This window comes from Saprolegnia parasitica (genome assembly GCF_000151545.1).
Source record: "Saprolegnia parasitica CBS 223.65 unplaced genomic scaffold supercont2.10, whole genome shotgun sequence".
Classification (NCBI taxonomy): domain Eukaryota; phylum Oomycota; class Saprolegniomycetes; order Saprolegniales; family Saprolegniaceae; genus Saprolegnia; species Saprolegnia parasitica.
In genome coordinates, this window is record NW_012156404.1 from 408,226 (window position 1) to 427,821 (window position 19,596).

General features: G+C 59.5%; 9 protein-coding genes across 9 annotated transcripts; 4 read left to right on the forward strand and 5 right to left on the reverse strand.

Annotated features, from left to right (window-relative positions):
• The first annotated feature begins 4,068 nt into the window (after positions 1-4,068).
• Positions 4,069-4,669, forward strand: SPRG_03963 (hypothetical protein). The gene has a single exon (XM_012342555.1). It carries the CDS (start codon positions 4,109-4,111, stop codon positions 4,613-4,615), a length of 507 nt encoding a protein of 168 aa, XP_012197945.1. The 5' UTR covers positions 4,069-4,108; the 3' UTR covers positions 4,616-4,669.
• SPRG_03964 (hypothetical protein) lies at positions 4,619-5,725 on the reverse strand (the record flags this gene model as incomplete). Its single annotated transcript, XM_012342556.1, has 3 exons — positions 4,619-5,310; positions 5,364-5,453; positions 5,498-5,725. The coding sequence occupies 3 exons, from the start codon at positions 5,723-5,725 to the stop codon at positions 4,669-4,671; spliced, it is 960 nt and encodes a 319-aa protein (XP_012197946.1). The 3' UTR covers positions 4,619-4,668.
• Positions 5,726-5,851: 126 nt separating this feature from the next.
• SPRG_03965 (TKL protein kinase) lies at positions 5,852-7,725 on the reverse strand. Its single transcript, XM_012342557.1, has one exon. The coding sequence runs from the start codon at positions 7,708-7,710 to the stop codon at positions 5,878-5,880; it is 1,833 nt and encodes a 610-aa protein (XP_012197947.1). The 5' UTR covers positions 7,711-7,725; the 3' UTR covers positions 5,852-5,877.
• Positions 7,726-8,072: 347 nt separating this feature from the next.
• Positions 8,073-8,847, forward strand: SPRG_03966 (hypothetical protein; the record flags this gene model as incomplete). The annotated part of the gene is made up of 4 exons (XM_012342558.1): positions 8,073-8,340; positions 8,386-8,560; positions 8,606-8,672; positions 8,719-8,847. The coding sequence occupies 4 exons, from the start codon at positions 8,073-8,075 to the stop codon at positions 8,845-8,847; spliced, it is 639 nt and encodes a 212-aa protein (XP_012197948.1).
• Positions 8,848-9,089: 242 nt separating this feature from the next.
• Positions 9,090-10,723, forward strand: SPRG_03967 (hypothetical protein; the record flags this gene model as incomplete). Its single annotated transcript, XM_012342559.1, has 8 exons — positions 9,090-9,194; positions 9,224-9,409; positions 9,455-9,541; positions 9,589-9,868; positions 9,920-10,342; positions 10,391-10,464; positions 10,507-10,666; positions 10,716-10,723. The coding sequence occupies 8 exons, from the start codon at positions 9,090-9,092 to the stop codon at positions 10,721-10,723; spliced, it is 1,323 nt and encodes a 440-aa protein (XP_012197949.1).
• A 1,161-nt stretch (positions 10,724-11,884) lies between these two features.
• On the forward strand, positions 11,885-15,140 carry SPRG_03968 (hypothetical protein). Its single transcript, XM_012342560.1, has one exon. It carries the CDS (start codon positions 11,892-11,894, stop codon positions 15,042-15,044), a length of 3,153 nt encoding a protein of 1,050 aa, XP_012197950.1. The 5' UTR covers positions 11,885-11,891; the 3' UTR covers positions 15,045-15,140.
• On the reverse strand, positions 15,046-15,777 carry SPRG_03969 (hypothetical protein). Its single transcript, XM_012342561.1, has one exon. It carries the CDS (start codon positions 15,752-15,754, stop codon positions 15,161-15,163), a length of 594 nt encoding a protein of 197 aa, XP_012197951.1. The 5' UTR covers positions 15,755-15,777; the 3' UTR covers positions 15,046-15,160.
• A 300-nt stretch (positions 15,778-16,077) lies between these two features.
• Positions 16,078-16,676, reverse strand: SPRG_03970 (hypothetical protein; the record flags this gene model as incomplete). Its single annotated transcript, XM_012342562.1, has 4 exons — positions 16,078-16,142; positions 16,186-16,355; positions 16,430-16,555; positions 16,608-16,676. The coding sequence occupies 4 exons, from the start codon at positions 16,674-16,676 to the stop codon at positions 16,106-16,108; spliced, it is 402 nt and encodes a 133-aa protein (XP_012197952.1). The 3' UTR covers positions 16,078-16,105.
• Positions 16,677-17,343: 667 nt separating this feature from the next.
• Positions 17,344-18,934, reverse strand: SPRG_03971 (hypothetical protein). Its single transcript, XM_012342563.1, has 2 exons — positions 17,667-18,934; positions 17,344-17,616 (listed from the first exon to the last, which is right to left on the reverse strand). The coding sequence occupies exons 1-2, from the start codon at positions 18,867-18,869 to the stop codon at positions 17,599-17,601; spliced, it is 1,221 nt and encodes a 406-aa protein (XP_012197953.1). The 5' UTR covers positions 18,870-18,934; the 3' UTR covers positions 17,344-17,598.
• Between the last annotated feature and the right edge of the window lie 662 nt (positions 18,935-19,596).

The following is a 19,596-nucleotide window of genomic DNA, read 5'->3' on the forward strand; positions in this document are numbered from 1 at the left end:
GGAGGGCCGGGAGGCAACGGGACTTCGTGGAGTGAGGGCGACCGCGCCCGCGGGGCGAAAGCACGGGAGGGCCAGCGACGTCTCATCTCCTTGACGGCCGCCGGGGACTTGACGGGCCTTGAATCGTCGAGGGGCATTGGGTGCCGAGCGCGCGAAGAGCGGCGCCATCGGCGCGACCACCGACCGCTGCCAGCGACCAGCACTTACACGGCAAAGGACGTAAGACACAGAGCGCACAGCACGCCGGAGCGCGCCATGGCCCTGCGGGCGACACGGCAAGCCGCGCCGCCTAAGGCACCAGGTGCCCTTGGAATGGCGTCACGCTCCTCCTTTGCTTGAAGCAGTCTGCAATGGCACGATCGATCCACGGCTGCGTTGCACTTGTGGACTCCACGTACATAAAACAAGTTTTGAAAGTTTTTGTGAACACCAAAGCAGCCATCTATGCATTCCCTCCACCGGAACCTTGTAGGTCGACGCAATAAACAGATCTTGGCGCTATCGTTTGAGGGAGGAACGTGCGCTTGTCCTTTCCCTGCAATACGAGGACATTTGTTTTTAGCGAATCCACCCAACGCGATTCACGGGACGGGTAAGAATGAAACATGCAATTCTTACAGAGTTAGATATGCCGCTAGTACCCAAGTCGGTGCAGCTGAGCCTCAAGGTCCCGGATTTTTTTCGAGAGCTCTTGGGTGCGTCGGAAGAGTGCGCTTGTCGAGAGTCCTTCTATGTTAGTTTGCAGCTTCCGGATCGTTGTCGCGTTCGCTTCTTGGGTGGCTTCGGCCGTGACCGCCCGCGACTCGAGCGTCTTCATGCCGCTCTTGGCTTGAGTCTCTTGCGTCTGCAGCGCCGTTTCCAAAGCGGCGATGTGCGACGCGAGGTTCGTCGCCTCCTCCTGGAGCTTTGTCTTGGCCTCTCCGAGCGCCGACTTGTCCGACGAGAGCGCGTTGACGCTGGCCGAGAGATCGTTGATGGTCGACATGAGCTTCAAAATCTTGTTCTCGAGGCGCAGCTCGTTCGATGCGGCGCGGGCTGCTGCGTCGTCGGCTTGCGCTCTGAGCGCCTCGTGCAGCTGCGACCAGGTCTGGCGATGCCGGTGGTTCACCGAGACCCACCTCAATGTCGCTGTCAAAGTCCGTGTCCTCCATCAGCGGCCCGGAAAAGATGGTCCACTGACTCGTTTCGTCGACGTCGCCGCAAGCAGGGCATACCACACGGCGGCCGCGCACTGCGTCTTCGTACTTGGCTCGGAACTCGGCGCCCTTGGCTGCGAGGGTAGCACTAGCATCGGCCAGCGCCTTCTCGTGGTCGGCCGAGAGGCGACGCGCGACGTTCGCTGACGTCTGATGCGCTGTCACGAGGTCCGTTTGGAGAGCAGAGACTTCGTCTTGAGCAGCAGAAAGCGCCGCTTGTTGCTCCTCGTTGCTTTGGCAATCTGAGCATTTCGAGTGCGGTCGGCTCGCAGCTTTTGGCTCTGCGCTTTCGTCGCAAGAAGTGGCTTCGGCCGGTGCCTCTGACCTTGCTGCTGCTGAATCGGATCTCGCAGCATCGCGATCGCAGCACGACGCCGACGTCGAAAAGATCGAGGCCAGCCTTGAAGAAGCGCATCAAGCGGCTTTGGCCGGCGCCTCGAAGTTCGACAACGACGTCAAGGAGCTCCAGGCGAGTCTCAAGAAGGCACAAGAAGCGGCTTCGGACGGTGCCTCAGAGCTCAAGGTCGAACTCGCGAAAGCCCATGCGACGATCGCGGCCCAGGAGCGCCAGCACAACGCCAACATCAAAGCGCTTCATTGTCAACTTGCCATCGCCAAGGCAACGGCTCGTCGCTCAAGGTCAGAGGCACCTGCCGAAGTCGCTTCTTGTGCCTTCTTGAGACTCGCCTGGAGCTCCTTGACGTCGTTGTCGAACTTCGAGGCGCCGGCCAAAGCCGCTTGATGCGCTTCTTCAAGCTGTCAAGGCTGGCCTCGAGCTTTTCGACGTCGGCGTCGTCCTGCGATCGCGATGCTGCGAGATCCGATTCAGCAGCAGCAAGGTTAGAGGCACCGGCTGAAGTCGCTTCTTGTGCCTTCTTAAGACTCGCCTGGAGCTCCTTGATGTCGTTGTCGAACTTCGACTGTGCAGCAGCAAGCGCCGACACACAGGTCGCAGCCGAATGCTCCGATGCTTCGAGTGATGCCCCAAGATGCTCAGCGGCATCGTGCGAGGCTCGAAGTTGATCTCCGAGAGTTTCGAGATCGTTGTCGTGCTGGGCACGGGCGAGGACAAGCTCCGAGGCGCTAGTCTTGGCCGCTTCTTGTGCCTTCTCGACACTCGCCTGGAGGTTGACGACCTGCGCTTGGAGAGTAGCAACTTCCGAACGCAGCTCACCGAGGATCGCCTCGGAGATGGTCGTTGATGTCGCGCCGGTTGGCTTGACATCCGTGGTGGCACTGGACGGAGCAGGCGCAACGCTCGTCACCGGTGCGCGACGCTGAGCGGCGGAGATGGAGTTGCGGCTGCTCGCCGTCAATGGTCGCCCTGCCGTCGTGGCAGGCGTTTGCGTCGACCGAATCGTTGATCGCGCAGTCACCGGGACAGTTGTCGTCGCACGCTGGCGGACAATCGTCGGGGTCGTGCTGCGCCCGAACGCGGTGGCACGCGAAACTTGGTTCGTGGCCGTCGTCGGGCTTGGCTTACGCATGAGGACATCTTGGGCCGCCAATTTGGCATTGGCGAGCTTTGCAGCGCGCTTCTGGTGGTAGAGCGGGTCGTAGAGGGACATGCGATTTCGTTTTCTGAGGCACCGAGATCACTCGCGCTGCCGAGGGCTGTAAAGGCGTTCAAGCCATCGCTGCGCTTCGTGTACTTGGTGTTTGTATCGCACGCTGGAGAAGCGTGACCTGTGACACTACGTCCTGTCAAAAGCCCATGAAGCGGCGCGCTTTTGTACTCTCCGCGGCTGCAAAGCTCGGGTCGTGCTGGTTACCACGCTCGACTGGCCAGCTCCAAAAAGCCAATGGCTCCGAAAGTATCTTCAGACGTTGATTGCCCGCGTACTAAAGTACTTTCGTACCAGAATAGATTGTGCCGCGTTGATATTCCCATACGTGGCAGCGTATCTATTGGTTGAATCCAGGACTGTCTATAATAGTCGAGCATATCCGTGCGATCCAACCAACGCTATTACCACACTACTGTACGTCGCGATGCAGTCGACGCTAGCGTCGCACCAAATGCAGCGTCGACAAGTGTACAATCGTAAAAGTATAGTCTCACCTTACCGAAGACGCTAGCTCGATGGAATACTGTCAATTGTACTGGCACTGGTAGGAACCTACTAGTACTGGTTATCGAGTTGAAGTCGACGTTCGGAGACCAGCGCCTTACAAGGCCCTGGTCTTAGGCGCTAGTTACTCCAGCCCACAGGCGATATACGTGCCGTCTCTCGATCACGGGGTCTGTCCGTGCAATAATTTTGATTGAACAAAACGAACAAAGCGCTACGTTTGCATTGACTGTGAACGGAACGAACTAACAGCTACGTTCTCATTGTAGTCAATCGCAGAAAAAGGCCCGCATTGTGCAACGCAGAGCACTAAAGGTCGGAGTCCAAGATGTCGTTGAACCGAAAAATGACGCGACGCACCGTACGTCCGCCCAAAGATGCAGCGGCCAAATCGGCGCGGCTTGAGAAAAATCGGCGCGCCCATGCCGCTGCGCGCGCCAAGGAATCCGACGATGTAAACACAAAAGCAGTCCACAACCAGCGCCGTCCGCCGGAACCTTGTTTATTACCGTTATTTCCTGAGCCCATCGTATAAATACACCGTTATTTCGTGAGCCCATCGTATAAATGCGCCGTAGAGCGACATACCACTCGTGGCAACGACGGCGCCGACATAATCCGCTGCTGCGTCGACCGCCCGTACGAGTTGTTGGTAGCGAGGCGCGTCGCAACGACGTAAACACGAACTTTCTAGAATGGCTTCCGGATAATTCGCGAGCTCGCTTCTGGAAGCTGCGCCGCCACCTTTGAGTGTTGTATGGCAGCGTATCCGGATGATATGGCACGCTGATTGCGCTTCAGTTGCCAAGTTTCTCTCGACACGAACCGATCCCAAGAACGATGATGCTGTTCCCGCCCCAGCCGCGCCCCGTGGCCCTCGGCCGAGGCCTGCGCCGTGGCCGCGACGAAGACAGCTACAGCGCGCCCTGCCACCACAAGCGCATGAAGCTGGCAGAGAGCCTTCAGCACATGCAGGTGCAAGCACCCGAGCCCGTATGGTTTGACCACGTGAGCTCGCCCGAGAACGACGACGTGGACATGGATGTGGACATGGACGTCGAGTCGGACCAGTTGCAGCTCGTGCCCTACGATGCGCAGGCGGCGTCGTACCCGACGCTCGAGCTGACGACGCCCGCCAAAGCCTTTCAGACAACATGCACCCAGCAACCGTTTCCCCTGCTCGACGAGCAACCGCCAGCTGGCACGTCGACCGCGATCGTGCTTTACCGCCCACCCCGCCACAACGCCGAATGGAAGACCGAGCCCGAGTCGGACGCGAGCGAGAGTGAGGACGACGACGTGGCCGACTGCTCGTACGACATGATGGACATTGATGACGATCTATAGATAGGAGGGTGTTGCTGTTTATTAGTATTTATAATGCCAACCCATGCGTCTCATCATGGCTTGGACTTGGGATGAGGGCGCGCCTTCTTCTTGGCGCCCATCGAGAACGAAGGCGCATCGTGCGACGCCGCCTCCGGTGCGGCCCACGGATCCAACGACCGCTTCTTACTCGGGCCCGGCTTTTGCGGCGGCCCCTTCTTCTGGAATGGCTTCTTTTGCCCCTTCTTGGACTGTGACTGGTTTGGCTGGGCTTGTTTGCCCTTTGAGTGCTGTGCTTGCTTGGCTTTAGGCGGCTGTGCTTGCTTGGCCTTGGGCGGCTTGGACGGCTGCGCAGCCTTGGGCAGTTGTGATGACTCTGTCTTCTTTTCAACTGCGGGCTGCGTCGCATTTTCCGTCGACTCGGTCACGGGGCTTGGAGCGGTAGTGGCCTCGGACAGCTCGACCTCGGCAGTGTCGTCGTTGCCTTGATCCGCTTCATGCGCACCTCCTTCCTCTAGCTTCTTGGCTTCGCGCGCAGCCGCTTTCTTGGCATCGCGCTCCTGTGCCAGCTTTTGCCGCTCCAGTTTCCGCTTGAGCTTTGCGGCGTCGCGCCGCGCAATAAAGCGCTTGGAGCGATCCGTCGTTCTCGCTTCCGCAATCCACGCTGCATCGGCGCCCCAGTCTTGGACGAAGAGCTTGTCCATCATCGCATCGTTCTACGCATCGATCGACCAGGATGAGCGATGTGTCGACGACTTCTCGGGCGTACCAGCACTTGCAGATCGACAAAGTTCTGGAAAACGGCGTCGCCCGTCCGGGGCTGGCGACCAAGTACGTCAAACATGCTATCCTTGATCATCTACACCAAGGGCATAAGCATGCTGCAGTCGCTCACATGCGTACCTCGCCGGCTGCGTTCTCGTCAATGGGCTCGGAGGCGTACCGGGCGATGAGCGCGTCGAGGCCCGACGCGCTGCCTTCGAGAAGCAGGAGGTGCAGGCTGCCGCGCGTGAGGAGGCGGCCATGCACGCTCAGCTCCTTGCACCATGTCTTGAGCGTCGCCACGTACTTGGCCCGGGCCTTGACTTGGTCCAAGCGTAGCGCGAGCACTTCCAGTCCTTCCGCGGCCATCAAGTTGCTTTCTGTGGCAACGAGTGGTCTCGATCAAGATCTGGCGCTCTCATTGGTTAAAATGCAGCCAATCCGAATCGTGCTTCGATATCTTGGCTCGACGTCGCCACAATGCAAAAAACATTGTACACAACGTATTCGTATTTGTTAACTTAAAGGGACACGGCTTGCAGCCGACCGAGCACTTGGCGCATGTCGGGGCGAAGACCAGGGTCGTGCTGGATACAGAGCGCGACGATGTCTCGGATTGGTGCGGGGCACGACGCCGACGGCCGATGGCGGAGCCGGCCGGTGACGAGCATCCCGATAAAGTCGCTGCGCGAGTATGTCTCGCTCTCCTTTAAGAACGGAATCTCGTGCGTATCGAGCTCGACGAGGAGGACGCCAAATGAGTAGACGTCGACGCGCTCGGCGTAGTCGCCGTCCATGAGCATCTCGGGCGCGGACCACTGCACGTCGCCGACGCCCGATGTCATGGTTTGATCGTAGCTGCGGTCGCGGCAGCAGCCAAAGCCACTGAGCACGGCTTCGCGGCGCCGCCCGAGGATCACAGACGCCGCTTTGATGTTGCGATGGATCATGATCGGCTTTTGTGCGTGCATGTACACCAGCGCCTCGGCCACCTCGGTCGCGATGCGCAGCTTGTCCTGCCACGTGAGACCCGGCTTGGGGCGGTTCAGAAGCGCGCGCAAGTCGGGCGGGTTGCCCGCGAGGTTCTCCGTGACGCAGCAAAGGCCCGCGGTGGGCGAGATGTAAAACCCCATGAAGCGAAGCACTTTAGGGCAGTCGACCTTGCTCAGCGAGATGATCTCCTTGACGAGCGCATCTTTTTCATCCGGAAACTTGAGGCTCTTGACCATCGCGAGCGTGCCGCCGTAGTGCGCGAGCTCGGTCTTCATGTAGTCACTCTGGAGCGACCGGATGATCTTGACCATGGACGGGTAGATGTACAAGTGACGGTACGCTTGGAGCTCCTCGTACCCAGCCCAGTCGATCTCGTCCATCGATGTTGTGACGGGGCGCACCTGGTTGCTAGCAAAGTCCACCATGGCGGCGTCGGGCGTGATTGGGGACATGCCCCGGAAGCTGCCAGGCGGACCGTTCGATCCCATGTACACGATGCGTCCGTCACCGTCCGGGTTTGGAATCGTGAACAATGGCGGGCGCACGGTGGACGGCTCGTCGGTCGAGCTCTCGCCCGATGCTTGGCGCGCCCAACTGTCGCGACCACTGCTGTAATTGCTGCTAGAGCTCGTCCGTGATGGCGTGCTTCGTGGTGGCATTCGTGGGATCGTTGCCGACGGGTACGGAGGAGGTTGGGATGGCGCCTGGTGCTGCGGTTGTTGGGACTTGGCGGGCAACGAGTCGGCCTTGACCGCGAGTTCGGGCGGGACCGAGTGGCGCTCTTGCCGAATGAACGCGGGGGCAGAAACGTTCTTGCGGTCCGACGGGGACCGCCCTGCGTTGTTGTTGGACTGCAGTTGGAATCGCGTCTGCGGCGGCGCCGATTGCGCGACATTTTCTTTGTACGTCGACGACTTGTACTCGCGGCTTTCGTGCGGCCGCGGAAACTCAAAGTGGCCGTTCACAGGCGGCTCGGGTGACGCGAGGGAGCTAGCGCGCAGCTCGAGGCGGAGACACACCTCGCCGCCAGGCGACGGGTGCTTGGTTCGGTGATCGAGTTTAAACCAGTGCTCGGCGCCCAAGGACGCAGCTATGGCCTCGTGCAATGGCGCCCGGTAGATGCCAATGTGGGCCTTGCGCAGCATCGAGTGGTTCTTGATCTCGATCTGGAACGGATCGTTCACATCGACGCTCGGGATGTGGAACGTCGCAGCGAAGCGCGGCTCGACGCCGCCTTTGGCGTGCACCTTGGTCTTGACCTTGTGGCCCGAGATCTTGATCGTGCAGTACGGATCCTGCGTGCCAAAGAGCTGCGTGTTGCGGAGGCCTCTCGCCTCTTTCACGCAGACGAGGAGGTCCATGTGCCGCCACGCGCAATATCTGTTTTGCGACGGGGAAAGCCAGTCGGCTGGAAACGAGGGACCCCCCCCTCCGGACGTATGCAAATCTTTTTTCACCCCCCGATGGCTGTAGACTAAAAACAAACCACGTTTCGCCCAAGTTCGAACAAGGCACATACCAGCGCAGAGTGAGACGACGGTCAGGAACCGTTTCTCGGTACACAACCGGGTTGTGCGCACAGAGCCTTTGCCATCGGGCGAAAGCTGTCGGTCGATCGTACCCACAAAACATAAAATTGCGTGCGATTAGCCCCGTCGAACGTACAAAACGGGCCGAAACGCTCCGGAGCACCTCGTTATGTGAAACCGACTGTCGGGGATTCATGGGAAAGGCCGCGAACGAAAAGGTGACGCCGAAGCGCTCCGCGCTCACGCGGGTCATCAACTTGGACCGGAAAGATGACGGGATGCCGTCGCGCCTCGCGCGCCTCGGGCACGTGCCAAAAGTCAAGCAGCTTTCGTTCAACATTTGGAAGCAAGCCGAAGTGCTGCCCGCGACGAACCGCGTCTCGCTGCGCGTGACGGCTGAAGAGCGCAAGAAAATCGTGCAAGATGTGACGGCGCCGCCACCCCGGTTCATGGTCTATCCGGGTAGGCTCCCTTGTCCGTCGTAACTTTGCCGACCGGATGCTGTAGATTCCACGCTGCGGCTCTCGTGGGACTCGCTGATTGCGATCACGACGATCGGTCTCACGTGGCGACTGCCGTACAGCCTCGTCTTTGAAGCCAACATGGACACGCCGTCCTGGACGCACGCGTTCGACATTGTGATCGACATTGTGTACCTCAGCGACATCGTCATGAACTTCCGGTACAGCTCAACAAGTGGCAACCTACGCTCATAACCTACGCGTAGCACGGGCTTTCGCCACGACATTGAGATCGTGCTCGACCCGAAAAAGGTCGCGCTGCACTATATCACCGTACGTGCTGTCTGCCTCGACGAGCGAAAAGATCGGCGATGTCTAGACGTGGTTTTTCATCGACTTGGCCGGCGCAATCCCATACGAATTGATCTTTGACGCGGGCAAGGGCGTCGAGCGCGTCGCGGTCAAGACGTCGCTCAAGTACCTCAAGATCCCGGTTCTCTTGCGCTAACAACGCATGACGCTCACTCGTCACTAGAAACTCTTTCGATTGGCGCGCGTCATCCGCTTTGTCCGGTGCGTCGATTCCAATATTACAAAGAGCAAAGTGGTGCGCTCATGCTGTATTGTGTGGTGTCTGCTAGGAAGCACCTCGAATTTATGTACACGTTTCAGGTCCTCCTACTGTACGTCTCGTGCGTGCACTGGATCGCGTGCTTGTGGGCCTCGATTGCGATGACCGAAGACGACAGCATGAGCGACCTGGAGCCGTTTACAAATTACGGCATTTACCTCCACGCCTCGACGAGCATGCTGCTCAACATGACCCCGTACGACAACTTCTCCATCCAACATGTCGTATTGACCGCAATGTGGCCATGGACTAGGGTCATTGCGATTGCACCCGAGCACTACCTGTACGCTGCGCTTCTGTCGTTTGCGGGTTTTGCATGATGTCGCTCATCTTTGCGAGCGTGACGGCCATCTACATTCGGCAAACGTCCCGCGCGTCCGAGTACCAAGCCAAAATCAAGACCGTCATGTCGGACCTCAAGGCGCTGCAAGTGCCACGCGTATATCTCGCGCTCACATTGCATTGTGGTTAAGAGCGAGCGTAGGAGCTGCGCACGTCGGCCAAAAACTACTACGACATGCTCTGGCGCGTCAAGAAGACATCGGATCGCTACGAACGGGCGATCTACGAAGTACAGACGGATGCGACGCCGACGTGATGCAGACGTGTGCGCTGTAGGACGAAGACTTGTCGCCTCTGATTCGCGCCGAAATCGCACTTCACATCCACCGACGCACGATCGCGCTCGTGCCGCTCTTCAAAGGTTGCACGGACGACTGCCTTGCGTCCGTGGTCACGCGGCTCAAGACGCATTTGTACAACGAGAAGGACGTGATTTTCCACCGCGGCGAGCCCGGGCGATGCATGCTCATCATTATCCGCGGCAAGGTCAAGATCATTGGCCCCGACAACGCAGTCGTGGCCGTGCTCAAAGAAGGGAGCTTCTTTGGCGAGATCGGTGCGTTTTGCGGCACTCCCACTACAGAGACAGCGACATAACGTGCTGTAGGCCTCCTCGCCAATACATCGCGGTCCGCCACCGCGGTCGCCGCTTCGTTTTGCGAGATGAAGAGCCTCGACCAAGTGGACGCCGAGGTCATTTTTGCGCTGTACCCCAACATTTTAGACCGCTTGTACCGCGAGTCGGACAAGCGCAAGCGCGAGAATAAGAACCGGTCGAGCGTCACCAGCATTAAAGTGCTCGACAATGCGCACGTCATTGACAAGGACGCGATCGACGAGATGACGTTCGAAGAACGAAGCGCGCCACTGAGTCGCGTCTTTGAGCGCAGCAGCAGCGCCAACGAAGTCCTCAAGGGCGAGCGCTTGAGCCTCATGGTGGCAGCGAACAACGGCACTCGGAGCTTGAAGAACCTACAGAACGACCGCACGGACTCCGAGCGCGCGATATCATCCCCACCAATTGCCGCCGGTACAGCTTGGATGGTTGGACCTGACACGATCAATATTGGTGACGCAGGCTCGGGCCACACCGTCGTCAAAGAAACCTTGTCGAGCCTCACGAGTCTGCGCGTGGACGTCGAGCGCCTCAAGGTCTTCCTGGATCGAATTGGATACATATTTATACATCACTAGGATACACTTCAAACGATTCTCGAAAACCAAGCGCAGCTCATGACAAAGCTCAATGCGGTGGGAACCAAGGGCTCTGTACACAAGCGCAAAGATGGCACCGTCGTCAAGTCCAAGGCCACGACAGATCGCTCCTTTAAGCTGCGCCGGCAGCGGAGCCGTGGTGCGGACGAACTCGTTTCGATGGACGAAGACACTGAGAAACCAAAGAGGCCCGTGACACGGACGCCACCGCCTCTGTCACATCAAGGTAGCATCAAGGACTCGACTCGAAGTGGCCGAGAGACGAGTGACGACGGCAAGCTGTCCGACTACAAGAGCTCCAATGCGTCATAAGGCACATCTGCAATATAGATCCGCGGTGCTAGGAATCTACCTCGTGCAATTACCGGTATGTCTGGCGAACGGATCAAGCGCTTCAGCATACGTGGCACGCCACGAGCGACCCTCGGATCAGGTCCAACGACGTTTGCGCAATGGCCAGATCACGTTAAACACTACGTTTAATGCGTTTTACACGTCCTTTCCGAAGTTCGAAGTGCCACGGGTACCATTGAGTGGGATCCATCCATTTCCACATTGCTTGTGAGATGGCATGCGCTATGCAAAGGTGTCACTCGGGTGACGTCGCCCCTTTTTATACTGGTGTCGCCACGCCTCCATGCAGCCGAGTCGCGCTACTATTAGTATGCACGAGGTTGCATAAGCATGCTTCAAGGATCCCAGTCAACGCACTGCGGCTGCGATTGCGAAGCGTCGACGTCCGAAGCGATGTGACGAACGAACGAGGCACGTTGTAGAGGCCACTGGGCACCGTCGGCCAAGAGACTTGGGTGCTTTCCGTGCGTCATCTCGTCATCGCCGTCCATTTCTCTGTACCATGTACGCTGCGACATGCCAGCGTACGTTCGACATATCGATCTTTGTAGCGGAATGTACCCTGCGTACATCATACGTACAAAATACGAAGGGGCGACTGCGTAACGCTGGGTGAAATGACCTTTCAAAGTCGATGTGGCGCTCCGCGACCGCATCTTGTTTGACTGGCACGTGCGAGCAGCTAGTTGCACGCAGATTAGGACACCTTGCGGCCATTACACCGCAGCTGCGCCCGATACCGCGCTTCGCATGTCGGTACCAACGTGCGGAAATCTCCGTGTGCCTTCGTTGGGGAAGCTGCGCGGCTTCGACCGAAGGGTGCATTGACGTCGTCGCAGATGTGGGACAAAGGTGGCGTGATTCCAGCCCCTTTTGTGGCCGGAGGGGTAGGGCGCTGTGACTCGTCTTTTGTAAGTGAGATCTTGCGGCCGATGTCTTGAACCTGCGAGAATTGATACGGGTCGGGTTTCGCGGAAGGTTTTCATCATCATTTCGCATTTACATCTCCAATGCTCTTCCTCGCGATGCTCGTCGTCGTCAGCTCCGAGGGCCTCCGCGGGCTGCTCCAAGATGGCATGGCCTACCTGGCCTCGTACCCGTCGCTCTTCCTGCTCTTCCTCCTCTTTGGCTTTGCGGTCGCGGTCGCGAGCTCCATCTTGCACTACCGCTTCCACGACGCCAACAAGGTCGCGGCCGTGCCCATGGCGTGCTACGATTGCGAGCAGCAGTCCAAGACCAAGAAGACGACCAAGGCCGATGTCGCATCCAAGCGCATCATGGCCGAGAACGTTGGTATCCTCGCCATGGAGGTCTACTTCCCGGCCAACTACATTGACCAAGCCGACCTCGAGCAGTACGATGGCGTGAGCGCTGGCAAGTACACCAAGGGCCTCGCCCAAGAGAAGATGTGCTTTACGGGCGACCGCGAAGACGTCAACTCGATCGCACTCACGGCGGTCAAGAACCTCCTTGAAAAGTACGACATCCACCCGTCGCAGATTGGCCGCCTCGAAGTCGGTACCGAGACGATGGTCGATTTGTGCAAGTCGACCAAGACGGTGCTCATGGACCTCTTCCACGAGCATGGCAACTACGACCTCGAAGGTGTGACGTCTGTGAACGCGTGCTACGGTGGTACCGCCGCCCTCTTCAACTCGGTGGCGTGGGTCGAAAGCCGCGCGTGGGATGGCCGCTACGCGCTCGTTGTGTGCGGTGACATTGCGGTGTACGCCAAGGGCCCCGCGCGCCCGACGTGCGGCTGCGGCGCCGTGGCCATGCTCATCGGCCCCAACGCGCCGCTGGTCATGGAGAGCGAGCTGCGCACGACGTTTTCGGAGAACATGTGGGACTTTTACAAGCCGGACCCGCACTCCGAGTACCCGACGGTCGACGGCAAGTTCTCGCAGTCGTGCTACCTCAAGACGCTCGACGACTGCTACCGCCGCTTCTGCGTCAAGAACGAACTCGCCGGTGTCACCAAGAACGGCAAGAACTTTGACGTGGCCGCCAACGACTTTGTCATCTTCCACTCGCCGTACAACAAGCTGGCGCAGAAGGGTTTCTCGCGCATCATCTTCAACGACTTTCTCCGCAACCCGTCGCTGCCGCAGTACGAGCTCCTCAAGAAGTGGCACGGCGCCAAGCTCGAAGACACGTACTACGACCGCGACTTGGACGCTGCCGCGCGCAAGGTGTCGCTCGACCTCTGGAACCGCATGGTCGAGCCGTCCTGCGGCGCGTCCCGCGCCATTGGCAACTGCTACACGGCCTCCGTGTACATCAACCTCGCGTGCCTCGTCGACACGGCCCGCGCGTCGCTCCACGGCAAGCGCATCATGCTCTTCTCGTACGGTTCGGGTGCTGTCGGCTCCATCTTCTCGCTTCGCGTGCCCCGCCCGTCCGAGCGCTTGCCGACCGAGGCCGGCGCCGTCCCGTTCACGCTCGAGCGCATGTCGGACTCGCTCAACCTCGTGCGCCGCCTCGACGCGCGCATGAAGCGGACGCCCGACGAGTTCAACGCGCATTTGGATCTGCGCGAGGCGTCGCACGGCCTCAAGTCGTACACGCCGCTGCAGTCGACGGACGCGCTCTTCCCCGGCACCTACTACCTCGTCAAGGTCGATGACAAGCACCGCCGCACGTACGCGCGCAAGCCGCTCAACCAGCCGCTCGCGTATGCGGCGCTGCCGCCGCTCACGGTCGCACCACCGTCGCCCAAGCCCGTGGTCGCGGCGCCCAAGCCGATTCACGTTGTGGTCTCGGGCGTCGGTGCCGGTGCGCCGGGCGCGGCTGGTCCGTTCCGCGCCGACACGTTCGAGAAGCTGCTTGCGGGTGACAACCATATCGATGTGCTTGGCGACGACGCCAAGGAGAGCATGCTCTCGCGCCGCGTCGTGCAGATCTCCAAGAAGGACGGCGTGACGACGCGGTCGCCTGTGAGCTCCGCCGACGAGTGCATTCAGCTCGCGGCCGTGCTCCGCCCCGTGGACCTCGTCGCCCAGTACGGCATCCCCAAGAGCCTTGTCGACGGCATGGACACGGCGTCGATTGCTGCGGTCGCCGCGGGCCTCGACGCACTCAAGCAGTCGGGCCTCGTGGCTGGTACGGTCGAGAACGGCTGGGGCAACTGGCGTCTCCCGGACGCGATGGCCGACTCGACCGGTGTCTTGTACGCAACGTCGTTCCCGGCGCTGGATGCGGCGGTGAAGGAGGTGGCGCGCTTCCACACGACGCCGACCGACGACTATGAGTTTGACCGCAAGCTTCTCTTCCGCCTCTTGGTGCTCGCGAACGCGCAGATCGCGCAGATCGTTGGCGCCAAGGGCCCGAACGCCCAAGTGAACGCGACGTGCGCCGGCACGACCGTGGCGATCTCGATGGCGCAGGACTGGATCAAGTCGGGCAAGTGCCAGCGCGTCATCGTTGTCGCCGGCGACATTGCGAGCAGCGAGAACCTGCTGCCGTGGATCGGCAGCGGCTTCCGCGCGCTTGGCGCCGCGACCCTGGCCTCGACGGTCGCGGACGGCGCGGTGCCGTTCGATCAGCGCCGCAGCGGTATGCTGCTCGGTGGCGGCGCCGTCGGCCTCGTGCTCGAAGCCGAGTCGGCGACGATCGCCCGCGGCCTCTCGACGCCGTCGACCGTGCACTTGGTCGCGAGCCAAGCGAGCAACTCGGCCTTCCACGGCGCGTCGATCGACAAGGAGCACCTCGCGCACGAGCTCAACCGGTTCCTTTCGACGATCGAGGCCGAGCACGGCATCTCGCGCGCGATGATTGCAGCGCACGGCGTCTACTACAGCCACGAGACGGGCACGCACGCGTCGCCGTCCAAGTCGTGCGCGTTCTCGGAGATCTCGGCGCTGCGCTCGGCGTTCGGCGAGGCCGGTCTGGCGACGCTTGTGATTGCCAACACGAAGGGCTTCACGGGCCACCCGATGGGCGTCTCGTTCGAGGACGTGGTCGCTGTCGAAGGCCTCAAGCGCGGCCGGATCCCGCCGGTCGTCAACTTCAAAATCCACGACGAGAATTTGAGCGCGACGCCGCTCCGTCTCAGCAATGGCGGCGCGTACCCGGACGTCAAGTACGCGCTGCGCTTCGCGGCCGGCTTTGGCTCGCAAGTGGCCTTTACGCTCTACGCGCGCTCGGACAAGAAGACCATGTAAACAGCCGACGTAATGCGACGCTGGTGTACGTATATATATATACAACGTTTTGCCAGCGAGACAAGTGCAGGGGAGGACGTGTGCTTTGGGTGTCCTATGACCATAACGACGAGTCGCTATGCGTTGTCCATTTGGTGGAGCATCTGCGTCACGTGGCCGATCGGGTTGTACGGGTGGAAGTGGCCGTCGTCGTGCTTCTTGGCTTTCTTGGCCTTTTTGTCTTTTTTGTGCTTTTTTTCCTTCTTGTGCTTCTTCTTCTCGCCGATCGGCGACGACGGCACGGACGCCTTGCCGTCCGGCGCGGCCTGCGGGATCGTAAACCACGAGGCGTCGAAGAAGTGCTCAAAGAGCGCCTTGGCCGCCATCGGGCTGCCCGCGTCTTTGGTCCAAAACGCCTTGGCCGACTCGTCGGGCGTGGCTTCAATGGCCGCGATGAGCCGACCGCCGACCGTAGTGTACTGGTGCATGTGCACGGGGTTGGCACTAAAGTCGTGCGTCTTCTTCTCGCCAATCCACGCGTTGACCTTCTTGACGAGAAGCTCCTCGAGCTCGACCGCGCGGAGCAGCTGCGGCTTGGGCACGAGGCTACTTCCACTGCGGTTCGTGTTGCTGTTTGTTGAGAGCACATGCTCCTCTTGCTTCACCAAAGCCGCGTGCAGGCCCTTGACCATCGCGTTGCCCGGCCCTTCCCAGCGCTCGACCAGCGTCATGCTTGGGCTTGCGGCTGTGTGGTGGAATTCCAAATTGCGCTAAAAACACCCAATTTGGACTTCAACATTTCGCACTCCATGCAGGTCATCCTAGCCTGTGGACCAGCTCGAGTGCGGAGGTTGGTGACGATAGGGCGTTTGCCAACGACGGCAAAAGACTCGATGAAGAGTTTGCATGCTCGAAACAGAGTTTGCATAGAACGCCCGTGGTTGCGCCGCCGTGACGACAGACTGGCGCGTTCACAGGCACGCGCCGAGCTGAGGAATATCCTCGCCTCACGCCATGTTTTCGCCAGATGCAGTTGTGCATTCAGGCTTGAACAGCATACTAAGGGCATTGCTTTGAGATTGCTAAACCATCGGGGTTGGAGCTCGTGCTTCCGGGAGCCTACAACATTCATCATGTCGCCAATCTTCCATGCTTGTCGTACCTGTAATGATGGGGGTACGCCATCTGCACAAGTGCTACAGCGGCGTCTTGCTCGTCGACGCTCACTTGCACGTCGACGGTCACTTGCACGTCGACGGCCACTTGCACTAATGGAGACGGAACCGCGTCGGCTACATGCGTCTCGGGCACTTGCGGATCTGCGGCAACGATCTCGTCGTTGATCGCCATCGGTGCTTGCGGAGCTGGGGCCGCGGCGGTGTCTGCTGCCATGAGCGCTTCAAGACTTGCAGCGGCTGTGTCTTGGTCGCCGACTGGCGTCGCCGGCGCTTGTGGAGCTTGGGCGGCGGCGATGTCATGGTCGCCGACCGGCACTTGTGGTGCTGGGGCAGCCGTGTCGACCGCTCGCACATCTGGAAAGACCAATGGCCCAAACGTTCGGTAGCAAATTGCGCACGAGAATACGTTGGGCAAGAGCCGTCGGCGCTTGCCCTTGACCGTTCGCCGCCCGCAGTCGACGCACTTCGCCGCCATGCGTCTTTTGTTGTCCGCTCTGCGTGCTTTTTGCACACAAACAAGATATAATTCTAAAAACACCGCACGTACTGGATTGAAGATTGGGCACGTCACAACGTAAAAGGTACGTCGATGTACGCGTCGCCACACGCGTCCTTGGACCTAGAACATTCAAAGATGATGTAATGTGTGTGCCGGGCTGCAATGCGATCATGCATGCCCTCCTAGTGCGCTTGTCCGACGTCGACGAAGGCTGGGCACTTGAGATGCACTGCCAATCAATATTCTTCGATTTCCGAAGTTCGAAGGCAATAGGCCAATAGTGAAACGGCGTTTAAACATGCACTCTATGGTGGATGTGCCGATACAAATACCTTGTGTAACAAATTGACCGGGACGTCGCGGCCGATCTCGCTGGGCAGCGAGCGCCAAATCGTGTTTAAAAACGATGTCGCCCATGTTGAGCAAGACGATAGAAAACAGTTTGGAGAGTAGAGCAAGCTCACTCTCCTCCCTTGGGGAGGTCTGGATCACATGAATTGCACAGCAACAGATTCTTATAATATTTATTATTTATGCTGCTTGAAAGCAAATTGCTCGATTGAAAGTGGCCGACATTGGCCGCAACCTCGCACGCTGTCTGTCATCCGGGCAGACATGAGCTTTACACCAACAAACAGACACAGAATGCATCACGCTGCATATATAGACTTGATACTTTGCCGCAACAGATTGCTCTAAAAACCAAACGAGAAGGGCGCGGACGTCGTCGACGCTTCGGTCGCGAGGGTCCACGCACTCTTTTGGTGCTTGCGCGCTTCGATCGCATCAAACTCGGCAATCCGATCCGTGTGCGTCTCTTGGAGCACGGCTCGGAACTTGCCATACAGAAGCGGTCGGTCGGCCTCGTCGACACCTGACACTTGGTCGGGCTTGTTCTTCAAAAGGCCAGCGTATCCTAGAAAATGCCCCAGTCATTTGCATGCTCTTTCGCGTGTAGCAACGTACAAAGAGGCTGCTGTTGCAGACAAAGTTTTGCGTGATGGCAAGGCACTCCTCCGTGTTGAGCACGAGGTGCCACCAGCCTTTTGGCACGAAAATGACTTCGCCTTCGCGGACAATGCCTTCGAGGTGCACCGGCGCCTTGGTTTTCGTCTGCTTGTAGAACGTAACGAACCACTCCATGAGCGACACGGGCGTCGACACTTCGCCGCCGTCGGCGCTTGGGTGCACACCGGGCGGCGTCACATCGGGCGGAAACATGATCCACTTCTTCGCCCCGCGGATGATGGCGTTCCACGCACACGTCGAATTCGGGTCGATATGAAATGACGACCCTGACCCTTTCGGGCCAAAGATGAGCCAGCGGTAGTCCGGTCGGTCGCTCCCAAGGAGCTTGAAGAGGTCGTCGTCAAAGTACTTGGGCACGCTGTAGTCGGCCGCGAGCGCCGGAACCGTCGACGCAAAGTGCTTGTCAAAGATGAAGAGGGGCTGGTCATCGTGGAGCGTCCGTGCGTACGTGAGGTACTGCTCCATGGTCATGTGGAACCCGCCGGCGTAAAACTTGGTGGCGCCGCAGACCTGGTAGAGGTACTCGTCGCTCCAGCGGTCCATCGCCGGCCAAGACGAGACGACGTTGGTGAGGATCACGGGCAAGTTGGGCACCTCAAACTGCTCTTTAAAGGCCTCGACCGAGAGGCTGTTGCCGTCGACGCGCGGGATCGTGTCGATGGCCAAGCTGGCCCGCGTGAGGAGCGCGTTTGGCGACTGCGCGCAGTAGAACGGCTGGAAGAGCAAGTCCGAGTAGAAACCTTTGACGACAATTGGCGCGGCCGACGGCAGCGTCGCGCGTGGGCAGCGCGTCGCCACGTACGCTTGGCGCCACGTGGCTTGAGGCACAAAGTCGCCTCCAAAGTTCTCCAGGACGAACGTCCGCCAGTACTCGTCGTGGTAGGCAAAGATGTACCACGCGCGGCTCGTCGCGCTTGTTGTCGCCATGTCCATGGGCTCGAGCCACTCAAAGATCGAGTTGAGCACCGTGTCGGGCAGCGCTGCGAGGCGCCCGAGGCCGCCGGTTCGACACTCCTTGATACCCTTGTCCATGTCGTTGAAGCAGTTGCCCCATGGCTTGACGCCTAGCGGGTGCGCGATGGACGCCGACGGCGTTGCCGTCGCAGGCTCGGCGATGCGTTGGCGCTTGTTGGGCGACATGGAGCTCAGTCGCGAAATGCGAGCCTCCGCCACCGATGCACCGCTGCAAAAACCTGGCAGCCCGCTCTTCCCGGTGTTTGATTGGCCCAAGGATTGTGATTTCGGCCAATGAAATGCCGTTGATGACGCCATCTCCCAAAGCGCGCCCTTTTCTATGACAGTCCTCAATACTAGAGTCGGTAAGGCCACACGCTCGAGAGAGCAAGCTACTTGTACGGTACGCCTAAAACCATCTTCATACACTGTCTGTGCAGTGTTTTATGTCGGCAAACACGTTAACGAGTGGTATCAGTTCCCACAAGTGAATCTGTCGATCGGGCGACACGACACGTCGTAACGGCTCCTTGACGCATGGCCGACGAAGCGCTGGCATTGAACCTCTCAGACGCCTCACTGTCTCTGAAACCAACGGCGTCCCCAAGGCACGGCAACGACGAGGCAGGCAATGGCGACTACCACGAAGCGCATGTGCGAGACCGGAATGCGCCTGCTGCGATGGACTTGCGGTTTAGCTTTCACTTTGAAGAGAAAGGACCTGGACTGTACGCTGCGTAGCTCTTCTGCGTCTCACACTCGTTGCTGCCTAGAGAGACTCCGGTCGACGCCGAGAAGGTGCTGCAGCTGCAGTGGAGCTCGTCAGACGCGCTGGCGCAAGAGGACGCAAGCGCGGACGAGGGGCCAAATATCGACACCGTAAAAACGGTCATCTGGCAGCACGGGGCTCTGC

Bases quoted from the DNA above. Each gene is read 5' to 3' on its own strand.
- SPRG_03963 (XM_012342555.1), top strand. From the start codon at position 4,109: ATGATGCTGTTCCCGCCCCAGCCGCGCCCCGTGGCCCTCGGCCGAGGC.
- SPRG_03965 (XM_012342557.1), bottom strand. From the start codon at position 7,710: ATGGACCTCCTCGTCTGCGTGAAAGAGGCGAGAGGCCTCCGCAACACG.
- SPRG_03968 (XM_012342560.1), top strand. From the start codon at position 11,892: ATGCTCTTCCTCGCGATGCTCGTCGTCGTCAGCTCCGAGGGCCTCCGC.
- SPRG_03969 (XM_012342561.1), bottom strand. From the start codon at position 15,754: ATGACGCTGGTCGAGCGCTGGGAAGGGCCGGGCAACGCGATGGTCAAG.
- SPRG_03971 (XM_012342563.1), bottom strand. From the start codon at position 18,869: ATGTCGCCCAACAAGCGCCAACGCATCGCCGAGCCTGCGACGGCAACG.